Below are 12,386 nucleotides of genomic sequence, written 5' to 3'. Positions count from 1 at the left end.
AATGGCTCTTCTCCATAGCAGACAGAGAGGCCAGAGAAACGGAGTGAATAATCGATGCGAACTGCACAGCTATGGACCATTTACACCATGGGGCCCTGATAACATGTTTAAAAGTATTTTCTGATTACTCGTTTTTAGAGTAAAAAAAATTATGCATAAAACTGATTCGTATTAGAAGTAAATTAATAAAATCTTGGTGACACATTGCATTCTGGGTAAACACGTTGCAGTGTGGTGCCCCCCGACAAAGCGGCGCTTATCAACATCCAAACCCACGCTGCGGTCTCGATGTCGATCAGCCAACAGATAACGGAGAGGTCCGTACCTCAAATTACACGTGTTCACATCCAATCGCTCAACAGGATTGAGTGCCCCGCTAAATTCACTTAATAAAATAAACTCTCGCCTCCACAGCGTTATCTAGCGGCGTTATCTAAAGCAGCGGAGTGCACGGCATGTCAGCAGCGCTTGTTTAAAAAAGACAAGACGCAACAGTGCGGACCGCTTTGGACATGTTTGGAGCTCTTCGGCAGTCAGATTGTGTTAAACAGTTCACTGCCTGGGTCGCCAGGATGTTATTGGTGAGTTCACTGGGCCCCTTACACAACGGGTGACAGACAGCGCCGTTTGGGACATCTCAAATTGCGCTGATGAACTCCAAAGAAATGTGTCCCGTCTGATCCAGAGAGGCGGATGGAGGGATGGTTAAATCAAATTATCCGCGTTGAACTCGCCCATGACGCTCCACAGCAACGCGCTACGTTTTATTTTCCTCTCTCTTTTACGAACTTGCTCCATATTTTACCGTAGAATTTGAAATTGGAAAAAGGCAGTTGAGGGCCGGTTTTGGCCCCATTGGTGCGTCAGGGCCCGCAATAACTGGAGGCCAAGTCGCGTTTACGATGGTAACGTACGTTGCAAAAGTTACTAAAATGGTTAGGTAACGTTTACGACGGTAACAGACTTTCCAAAAGTTACTAACAAAAAATTAAGCTCACAAAACAAGCGCCTCGCTTGTTTAAGAGTTCTGGCCATCGAGCCGTCCATTATTTCGTGTGGGGAAATATTTGATGTTATCGTCAGCACTTTGCTAAATACGAATGCCATCTCCGTAATGGAAACGGATGGTAAATATATATATTTTTTGAATGGGACACGAATCTTATCGTAACTCTGTTAAACATAAATCAATGGAAAACATTTTAAGCCAAATTGAAAAGCAGGAGAAATTATCAAATGTGCAAGTCTCTCAGCCCTATTCAGTACTGTACTGAACTTTACTAAAATGTATTCCAATATATCTCAATCCACCAATGGATGAAGATCACCCCACGCAATGTCAGTCATGGGAGGAGAGGGGTGGGGGAGTGGGCTCGAGGGAGTTTATAGACCATACTTCACCACGCTGGTCAGTGCGGTCTGGTGAAGGCGGAAAGGCCAAGGCCGGTTTTCAGGTCACGCATGCCGTGACCGTAAATCCAACTGGGATCGCCGAGGATGTTAGCGCAGCACTGCGCTAACCTCTGTGCCACCGCTCCACTCCACTCTGCTGTTGGTAACTTAAGGGATAGTTTTCCTTTTCACTTTAAAGAACCATCCAAGCAGAATAGTCCACCATGCAAAAGTGATTCAAGCAACTGGCCCACTTTTTCAGTTTGACATTTTCTAGCTTTTACAATTCTCTTTTTTTTTTCAAATACATGAATGCTGGTCAGAAGCCCACGTCAAACCGCCACTAACAAAGAGCACTCTCAAAGTAGTAGTGTAGATCAGAGTTATTGCTTTTTCTTTATTGTGCAAGGTTATTCTTAATATTGTTACAAGACCTATGGGAAGGAGACGATGCTGATGCTGATGATGATGACGATGGGAAGAGGGAATTCCAAAGTGGTGCGGTGCAAGAGAAGAAGCCGAGAGAGAAGTAGGTGCGATCTGCAGTAAGGCGAGTGAGTGGGGTGGTCACTGTGGATGAGACTAAACAGTCGGTCTGGTCGACTCGGCACGGCCGGAGGAAAAATCAACGACGAGCGAGGTTTCTGACAGTAAGCCGTCTTGCGGTCACCTTAATCCGCCAGATTGCGGAACACCACGGACATCCTGTGTACCCGCTGTGCCGTGCCGGATTCTCTAAACCGTGAGGACCACTCCAGGTGTCCACGCGGCCAGAATCAGAATATTTATTTTCACTGCAGGAGGAATCTGATGAGCTGTAAAGCTCTTTGTCACAGGAGGCCACTTGAGAGGGTTCATGGGTGGGGCCCTGCGGCCACTCCAGAGAGGCCACGGGTGGCCCTGCGGTCACTCGAGAGAGGCCACCGTAGCGGCAACTGCGCAAGACCCTGGAATGAAATCGCGACCACGAATCGCGATGAAATCATTGAATCGTGACAAGGTGGAGGGAGGGCGTCAATCGTGACAGACCCACTAGCCAGGCTCAGACCTGCTTATCATGCTTTTATCATCCATCCATCATCAGCAGCAGCAACTATGATTCATCTATCCACTTCTGGATGAAGGCCTACTATCCCTCTGCATCCTGCGATGACGAGCCATCACGGCACCTGCGCACGACCCGAATTCCGCCGCTGCATCTCCGCGGCAGACGTGGCTTTTGGGGGCGCATTCCCTCTCCTTGGCTGCCACTCCCGTCGTGAAACCTCGACCACCAGCTGCCGCCGCTGCCGCCGTCGTCGTGCCTTCCGGCCGCGACGCGTCCTGCCTTCCGGCCGCGACGCGTCCTGCCCGAGCGTCGCTTTGCTCCTCTTCACCCAGTCAACGCGATGGCGACGACGTCTCTCGACAAAGACGATTGCGCCCACGTGAGCGGCATGACTCTCATCCTCGGTGCACGCCTCTCGAATCTCTCGACGATGTTTCTGGCCCTTCTTCTCCCCCCCCCCCCTCCCACCGTATTAAATGGAAAGATTCCACACCAGGCGCAAGAAACCTCGCGGTGCCGCTTAGCTGTGACCTCGGACCACTTCTGTGGTCCGGACGCCCCCCCCCTCGCCCCCGTGGATGATCCTCCAATGACGTGGAGAGAATAACGAGTCTCCTGGCGATTCGGCGAGGTGTGAAAATCCGCCGCCGATTCTCCCTTGCGGTCGGCTCTTGCAGTGTTTGGCAGTCGTAAATGAGAAAATGCGACGATGGGTTTTTTTTTCATTCTTTTTTTTCCTTTCTTTCTCTTGCTTCTACAGAGGGTAGAAACCAGCGGGAAACTTTCACACCTCTTTCCTCTGGAATGGTTTCACACAATTTGCGTGCCGTCGCATTACCAACGTTCGCTCGCGCGCACGCATCCCCAGGGGGCGGAGCGCAGATGATTCACGTGCGCGCTGCGTACCGCCGCAGTCGCCGCCCTGTGAAGTTGTGAATCTCAAAAATATATAAAGAGCGCGAGCGGCGAGATAGCGTCGTGAGAGAGCGACACTGTACAGTCGACAGTGAGTTGCGTGGCAGTCAATTCACTCGGCCGAGGTGTTGAAAGAAATCCCAGAGACATTGCGGCCTGCAGCAACGGCAGCGACCACACGGTCGTCGATCGCAGCGAACCGCCGTGACCTCCACGCGAGTCCTCGGTTCTCTGTGTGAATCTCCCAGACTGCGAGTCTAGAAGTCGATGCGAGTCATCGGGTCTCTTGTGCGAGTCTCGCGCTCACTACGTGAGGCCACATAATAGTGAGCCGCTGTGAATTCTTGAACATTCAAGCGATCCATCGCACATCAATGGAAAGCCATTTCCTGGCTAATGGATATGGATCCGGAATCACGAGTTTCTGTTCACCCGGGCCACATTCAAGGAAAATAAAAGTGGATTGAGTCCAGTTTTGTGGCTTCTGGATTCGGGCATTGAGTTTCACCGCTCAGCTCCTCAGGACTCGAAGTTTGTCAACTGTCCCATGAGCCAGTGGTGTAAATTACGCATCCCCCCTGGCAGGATGACTACCATTGACCTCTCGAAAATTGGCACGAATGTTTATCGAACGCGGAAAGATGATGGGCTTTGACTCACGAACGTTCAATCGCGAGTCTCCCCAGCTACCCGCACACACCGTCCGACCAAACATCCGCTTACAATTGCAGAAAGTGAAGTATGCCGGTTTACAAATTTGCAAACCGAGGCACGACCTCGGGGAGGTGGGGTGGTGCGAGGAACTGCAGACAAGCGGGAAGAGGCAGCCACGAAGTGATCCGTTGCCAATAGCTGCCGAAGCTCCCAATCCCACGGTGGCTTGCCATGATTCAGAAGTCAAAACGACTCCAGAAAGCGGGAAAGATCAACCAACGCGTGCAACGCTGCGCCGGTCGTGGTCATTTTTTGCCATTTGTCCACCGCGAGTGGCAAGTCGATGCTCGCTTGCAGTGTACGCCCGCTTGATTTCACCGTATTATTGCTGTAGCAATTGGATTTCAAATGAAGTGACATTGATCGAACTATTAGCCACACTCTCACGTGCTAGCCCCTCTCCCCCCTCTTCACGGTGTTTTGACCGAACAGGCTCAATGATTAATTCCGGACAATTAAACCTGCCCAAGCAATTCCACACCCTTGTATCTACCGACGAATGTGTACACGTTTACATACATGTACATGTATAGACAACACTAATACAATACTTAAGTACTGAAACAATTCGAAGTGCGTAGGTTCCTACGAGTAGTCATTTTGCTAATTCTGCAGTCATTAAGTTTGCCCAGTGCAGCAAATACAATATCCCTGCTTTTTGAGCAACAAAAAAAACGTTGTTATCGTAGAGATTTATCCAACGTTGGCGTCTACGCCTACCAGTTCACTCAAGTGTCCGACTCAAAGAATCGGTTTGAGATGCATCATCACGTGTCGCCGACTGTGGTGCACTAAGCGCAACGTAAAGACGTCGCAAACGTTCGCCGATGTAATGCAAAAACAGGGTTTCCACCCCCCCCCCCCCCCCATGATGAGTCTTTGGGAGCCAAGGGTTTAAAATGTGGAGAAGAATCAATACTTTTGCTTTAAAATCTAATTGCTCACCCATCGGCTTCGATCTCAAACTAATAAGTCTTCATTTAAAACCCATTCCACTACAAGGGTATGTTTTGTTCACTCTCCCCCTAATGCAATCAGCTCACAATTATTCATTGGAGTCAATTACACGTCAACTGCTTTATCTGTTTCTTACACACTGCCTGCTTTCACCGCCGATTATCGTCGTCATCTTTACAAATGACTCCGAATGCTGGATGCCGAACAGGTACACTGTGTCCTCGAAATACCGGGCCAAATTCAGGGATTGGGGCGCCTCGCCAGAACTATATCCTTTCGTTTACACCATTGGAACCTCATTTGCCAGTAAAAATATGATAATTGTTTTTTGACCCTTCTATCTGGCAACAAAACTGACACCTTTTTACAAGGAGTCATGTTTGCATAGACCACAATACCTGCAGTCATAATGCAAACAAAAAACATAACTTTGATAATGTGGTCTATGCAAACATGACTCTTTGTAAAAAGGTGTCAGTTTTGTTGCCAGAAAGAAGAGTAAAAAACCAATTATTATATCCTGTCGCTCAACAAAACCCCTATTAATACCAAGGAAACTTTATTCAACTCGTTTACAGCTCGCAATGTTATTTTTTTGAGTGCTCAGCGATTCGTGTCGTATATTAAAACGCAAGTGTGCGAAGCATTAAGGAATCAACTAACTGAATATTGGCAAAACAATATATTATAAGCGTTGCACGTTCGAAATGAAGAGACGAGGGGCCCCAAGATGGATGACAACGCGCGTAGTTTGGACGTCTGCAAACCGCCGTGACGTGTATACGTCACAGTGGGCAGGCCTGCGCCAGGGATCCGTCAGCCACGTGACCGCTGTCCATGTCGGGCTTCCTACTCGAAAGCCCCACCCAGCCACCTACTGGCCTCAATCAATATTGACCACGTGTGGGTACAAACACGGCGTCGTTGTTGAAACTTAAAGCGAATGTTGCTACTTCAAGAAATAATCGGGGGGGGGGGGGATGCCCATTTCCATTGTGCCACATAAGAACTCGGTTCTTAGAATATGTAGATCATATCGGCATTCATTTATAATATTTTACCTCCTATTCTGCTCTTGCATATGGCAATATGGTTCAGGAGCTAGATGCCAATGTCGAGGTCCGTTAGCCGCGAGAAGGCTTCAGGAGAGAGTTCGTGTAGTTTTTGCTGTTCTTCCTACGTGTAACGTTATATATTAAAATTATATACTACTTGCGTTTTAATACATCTTCAAATGTTGAGCGCTCAAAACAATTGACACAGGACCTCACTGGGACTGCACTGGCGCAAATCATTTCTGCGCAGCGTGGAGATGCGGGGTTAGCGACAGCAAAGTCCATACCTGTCAACCCCTTATCATTGCCTACCTTAATACAGATCAATTCAAACCTCATTGGTCACCCCGTGCCCTTATAAAGCTCAATGTTCATCCTACAAAGTCTCATCACAATGGAGAAACACAAACAAATATACAAAGAAAAATATGTTTTGTTTATGGACCTAAAAACTCAATTTCCCTGTACAAGAATACGGGGTAAACTGTATGGTTTGACAGGTATGCAAGTCGTTTCTGTACGTGGGACACTGCCTTGTCTGCTGTTCACGTTATTTCAAGGACACACTGTAATTAGACAACGGGGCCCCATGGTGAAGATGAAAATACCGTATGCTTGCAAGTGACATTTTAGACGGCCGATCAAATGCAGGAACCGCGTCACCTAAAGGGGTTGCCACCTCTGCCCTGCTTTTCCCAAGAACGGCCTGTGTGTTTTCTTGCAGGTATCTTTTCTTGGGAAATTCCCGGAAACATTAAAAGTGAAAAATTCCCAGTTTCTTTGTCAGTTGCGTAAATGTACCACTCCAGACAATTAATTCACGTGAAGTTTTCTCACCTTTCTGAATTGTCAGATATCAGTCTGCTTCTTCTTCCCGTGATATATAATCCAGTTTTTACCCCCCTTGTTACCACGGAGGTGGCAACCCTGGTGTGTGGATCGGTCAAAATCTTGTTTGTTCAGATGTTTCGCGCCCGTATTCCCTTCGATGATCACTGCTTTGAACTACTCCCTCTCTCTCTCTCCTGTCCTCCATCCTTCATCGTCGTTGTCGCTGTCGTCGTCTTCGTCGTCTGTCGTCGTTGTTTGTCGTGTGTGTGCACTTCGCCATTGTGTCACCGACGCGCTCTCAGTGGCACAGTCGTGTCGCACAGCCGGCCAGGCGGTGGGGCCCGGGGCCCGCGGCCCGTCAGCGAGCCCATCCGAAGCGGGTCGATGCCGAGCAGCGTGTGCAGCGATGGGCGAAGCACGGCGCGGCCCGGGCTGGCGTGGCGGACCCTGCAAACACATTTGGCTTCGGGGAATCTCAGCCTCGCAAAGTGAGCGGCCAACCTACAGGTGGTGTCGTCGTCGTCGCAGCCGCGTGCGAGTGCGTGCGTGCTTGTGTCGTCGTAGTGCGTGCGTGCTTGTGTCGTCGTCGTGCGTGCATGCATGTGTGTGTCTGTCGTCCTGCATGTGTGTGTGTGTGTATAAGTGCGTGCGCTAGCGGGGCGCTGGGCTGGGCCCTGAGCCACCAAAATGTCCCGTTGGCCCGACTCAAGTTCACTCTCCCTCCTTCTTAGTGGCGTGAACCGCTGTGATGGTGCCCCCCTCCCCCACGTGTGAGAGGAGCTGGAGCTCGGCCTGGTGTGCGTGGTGTGTCCATGCCTGTCAAGTGACCGTGGGGAACGGTGGCGCACTGCGCTGCGAACCCGGTGACTCGAGTTCGATTCCCGAACCCACGACCAAAAACAGTGGCCAGTATCTGAACAGGTTCTGGGCCTCCCCTAGGTCGACTCAGCCTTAAGTAAGTACCCAGTGTGGTGTGTGAGCATCAGCACTGTGGGGAGACAAAGGCGGCCGGACGTGGTCACACCACCCCCCCTCGTGTGCCATGTCGGTGCTCGCTAACAACACTTTGCTAACAACAGTGTGTGTAGGCAATACACAGGGGATCTTCGTCAAGTAACTGTGCGTTTTAGTTTCGGCTTAGGGTAATTGTTCTCGGACTTTTTTGGAATGGTGGGTCTTGGCCAAGTCACCAATAACCGCACGTAAAAAAAAACCCACCCCATCAGATTAAAATGTTTTAGCTCTGCATTTCATTTGGCTAAATTGACGCTCTGCCCATGAAAATGTCAGATTGACCGTCATGCAACGAGAGTGCGTCCTTCCACTGTGTACTTTTCGGATCTCAACAATAGAGAATGGCCCGCAGAAGGAGATATCAAAGAACTAGTTCTGTGAGATATCTTCAAGTGACCTCTTAACCACACGGCACTTTCCCTAAGGCCCAATAATCATCCCCGAATGACGCTAAAGCGGATATTTTAAATTCTCAGTGGGAATTTTTGCCAGGTTATGTGGAAAAATATCTCATTTAGTATGATGGGAGTTTTTTTTTAATGTGGTCATTGGTGACGTGGCTAAGACCATCAGAGTCAAACCTATCGACCAAGTGGCACTGTGGCCGCTATGCCTGCTGTGCAGTGCAGCAGACTGTCCGGTCGGAGTGTCGGAGCATGCTGCGTCTCCTTCGTTACGTTTGTATGTACTTATGTATGTACATTGAACTTCTTTCGCACCGTACGTAGCCAACCGTGCTAATCGGAGTTTCTGCCCAAACGTTTTAACGCGGAAGGCGCAGCCCAAACAAAAAAGCCGAGCAGCTCTTTACCTTGTAGGTACGTGCCACTGTGCAGGGTTGTGAAGGAGGAGCAGAGATGGAAAGGGACTCTAAAATAAGAGGGATTGTGGGAGAAAGGATGCGCTTTCCGTCATAGGCAAGTTTGAAGCTTCATTAATCAGAGCCTACCCAGCAAACGTGTAACGCTGGGTCAGCATTGGTCCATCGGTGGTTCAAACCACGTGCCCAACCCACTTCGGCCCATCCTTGCATGTTTATCTGGGTGTGTAGCTCTAGAGCAGAGGTCGGGGAACGTCCGGCCCGCGGGCCGTATATGGCCCGCGAAATCATTTGGTCTGGCGCTGCGAAGGCAACCGCAGGCGGGACTCGAAATTAAATCTAGGAGCAAACCTGCAAAAGCAGTTGCGAATAGCAACATCATCAATACCAGCTAACATCACACGTCTCACCAAAGAGAAGCAGTTCCAGCCATCACATTAGGGGCGAGTTAATTAAATGTTTGGCCAAATATAACAGGCTAATTTTGAAGTTGATAATTTTGTATGGCCCGCGAATGATGCTATAAATATCCAAATGGCCCTTGGCAGAAAAAAGGTTCCCCACCCCTGCCCGAGAGCTTAGGTGTGTAGATACAAGAAAAGAGCTGATTGTGTCTTTGGGTTGGGTCTTTCCATTCGGGGATGCCATCGGGCTATGCAAATACACACAGCAATCTACATGCGATTATACGACTGTGCATATCTCTATAAAACATTATGCAGCGCTCTACTGTGCACTTTTTCCCCCCAAGTGTGCACATTTGTAGAGCGATGCACATACAGCAGAATGTTGTGTGTCCTCTTATGTTTGTACAACGTAGGCAAATTCGTGCAATTTTGCTATTTTTTGCGACACACCATATCCCAGAAATACAATATTTAATTACCTCGGCCATTTTGTATTATTTGGTACCCCGGGGTACCGCCATAAGGATGAAATGAACAACACGTGACACATTTCATCCAATCACAGGCAGGCCGAAGCAGAACGCGAAGGTGAAAACGAGGGCACGTCGCACGCGACTTAAATTCCTTCCGTCGTTTGCAAGACTTCTTTAAAAAGAATTGGGACATTTTTAACCGCACGCAACATTTTCAAAAGTTGCTTTAAAATTTTGAAGTATAGTGTGCAGTACAATACTCCCGGGCCAACATTGATCGTAGTGTACTACCGTGCAGTACCACGCTGTCCAGTAGTACACTCTACAATAGTATGGTATTACCGTTAAGGAATTTGCAATACGATACAGCGATCGGTGTGAAATGTTCAAAAGTGTGTGTTTGTGTTTCTTCAACCCATTTTGAACGCAACATTGCCAAAATAAACCAGGAATCGCGTGTATAAAAGCCGTGTTACACTGGGGAAACTTTAGGGCAACTGTCGCTACAATCGCCAACAGCAACGCAGTGACCATGAGTGGCTGGCAACTTGATAGGACGGAAGCATAGGGCAACAATAGTTGTGTCCAAATTTTGTTGAGATGCGTGTATGACGAACAACGATTGGTCTTCACAGCATACAACCTCAGGTAGTCATTTTAAATGTGGCCTCTGCCCAGTGCCGGATTAAGCTAGTGCGGGGCCTTTAGCATATGTTATAAAGGGGCCCTAAATAAAAGAAAAAGACACAAATATTAAAACACAAATTTTATATTTGCACAGTAAAGTAATTGTATTTTTTCATTTGCTATACTGCCAGATAATACAACAAATCGATAACCTTAAACACCCAGTCGTTCATAAATGTTAAAGGCAGTATAGTACTATAGTAATAAAGCAAGTGCAGAATCACTGAACCGGAATTGATAACTTGAAAGCATTTAGCACGGGGCCCTTGAAAGTGCAGGGTCTGTAGCATTTGCTACTTTTGTTACTAGGATAATCCGGCACTGCCTCTGCCTGCAATCTGATTGAAGGTTGCCATCCCAGTTGCCCACTCGGCGGTAACAGTGATCAGATCTGTCCATATTTATACAGGAAATGTTTCCACGTATCTTGCCATTGACGCTTGCTGGCAACAGTTCTTAAAATTGCCTTACCGTATCACGGCCAACAGGGATGTGTGTGTAGTGAAATGAAAAAAAAATCTATCTGTCGTTCCATTTATGTGAAGTTTACACGAATCCATGTCATTGTTTGTCCCGTCTACTTGAGCACAGTTTTTTGACATTCCGTGAAAGCAGTGGTCATCGTGGGTCATTGCATGGCACCTCTCACACCTTGACTGTTCTTGTGTCTTCGCCGAATTGTGATCATCGTACGGTGTGTGTTGTGCACTGGATAGAGTTGAAATGATTAATAGATTCACATCGATGTTTGACACACAACACGTCACAATGTATCACACGTGTGCGTAGAGCTACCAAACCAAAAAGTCCCAGTGGTTTCAAAAAGTCTTTCACGTTATCCCAAAGCATTGACAAAGTTTGGATTTTGCCCTCGTTTCAAACATTCTGGCCCCTTGCTCAACTACTGATGAGGGTAAAGGGTGTCGCCTCCTGAGAAGTGGGTGAGGCCTGTGAACAATGTCAGACAGCAAGGAGGAGGCCATTTTACTGTGTGGGTGGTGCGAATAGTTAAGTGGGCGTCGCCATGTAAATGTAGGGGGAGGGGCATGACAGAGGGCGGGGCTACCAGCTCCCCCTGTGTCCTGGTTGAGCCTTCTGGGAAATTTGGTAGCTTTACGTTTATTACAATACGGATGCTGTCGATTCATTCCAGTGCACTCGTGACCACATGTTGGGGACGTAGCAGAATTATATTCAACGAGTGAGGTGCTGAAACTGCAGACAGGAGATCGTGGTCACCATCGGTCAGAAATGTCCCCACGCTTAAGTGGGTACAAGCCCATCGAGGTGGAGGGAAGCGTATGAACACCGATGATGATCACGGGCCTCCTTGCGTTGGTGAACCAAGCGGCCGGTGCACCCCAAACAGCGGCCTAGCTGTCGAGTGTGCAGACAGTGCAAACCTAACGGGGTCAAGTGGCCGAAGGGACCCAGGTGCCGCGCTATGAAGAAAAGTGGGGGGGGGGGACGTTTGGCACTGGTTGGGTGGGCCCCATTTCATTTCTTGTGACAGGGCCCATGCCAGTCTTGCCAGCCGTGCTCCGCCACTGGTCCAAAATGTGTCGTCATGAGTGTTCAAATTCCCAGCTGTCTTTGCGTTGTGTAAATGAGCGATGCTCGGTGGTAAAAACTTGATAACCCACAAATTCTCACTGTGTCTAGAAAAAAGCCTTCAGAGTGGTTGGGTTAAGTGGGTGCAGTGAGTACATTTTGAAGTGTTTCAATGATGGCATTGTCCGTTACCTAGTTTTTTTTTCACACTTTCCAACTAAAGTTGAAAGGGTTCCAACATTGATTCTGTCCGTCCGGCCGTAAAGTGAAAGGGGGCGCGGTCATTACAAGTAACGATGATCCTATATAAACGAAACCTTAGTGTAGAGTTGGTTTACTATTGGCGATTAAACCCTTTTGCAAACCGGGCAAATTAATGAAATGGGTTGCCCTAAAAACTTGCAGACACAACCCGGAGTAAAAAAGGTACGGCAATTCGCATTTCGGCCACCGCATTTCGTCCGTAACCACGACCGATCATTGGCTTCCCCACTGATAATGAAATACCTACGCACGCAGACC

The 12,386-nt window shown here is 48.4% G+C and overlaps 1 protein-coding gene across 2 annotated transcripts in view; it reads left to right on the top strand.

The window, feature by feature from the left end:
- SYT7 (synaptotagmin 7) overlaps window positions 1-12,386 on the top strand; it is a 232,036-nt gene that overhangs the window by 202,237 nt on the left and 17,413 nt on the right. For both annotated transcript variants that reach the window (XM_061552781.1, XM_061552790.1), the window contains exon 6: window positions 7,215-7,400. In XM_061552781.1, coding sequence (XP_061408765.1) covers window positions 7,215-7,400 — 186 coding nt within the window. The remainder of the gene's footprint in view (window positions 1-7,214; window positions 7,401-12,386) is intronic.

Source organism: Lethenteron reissneri, chromosome 2, assembly GCF_015708825.2.
Source record: "Lethenteron reissneri isolate LAM-NWPU_2019-01 chromosome 2, ASM1570882v1, whole genome shotgun sequence".
NCBI classification, from domain to species: domain Eukaryota; kingdom Metazoa; phylum Chordata; class Hyperoartia; order Petromyzontiformes; family Petromyzontidae; genus Lethenteron; species Lethenteron reissneri.
This window is presented reverse-complemented; position numbering and strand designations above follow the sequence as displayed.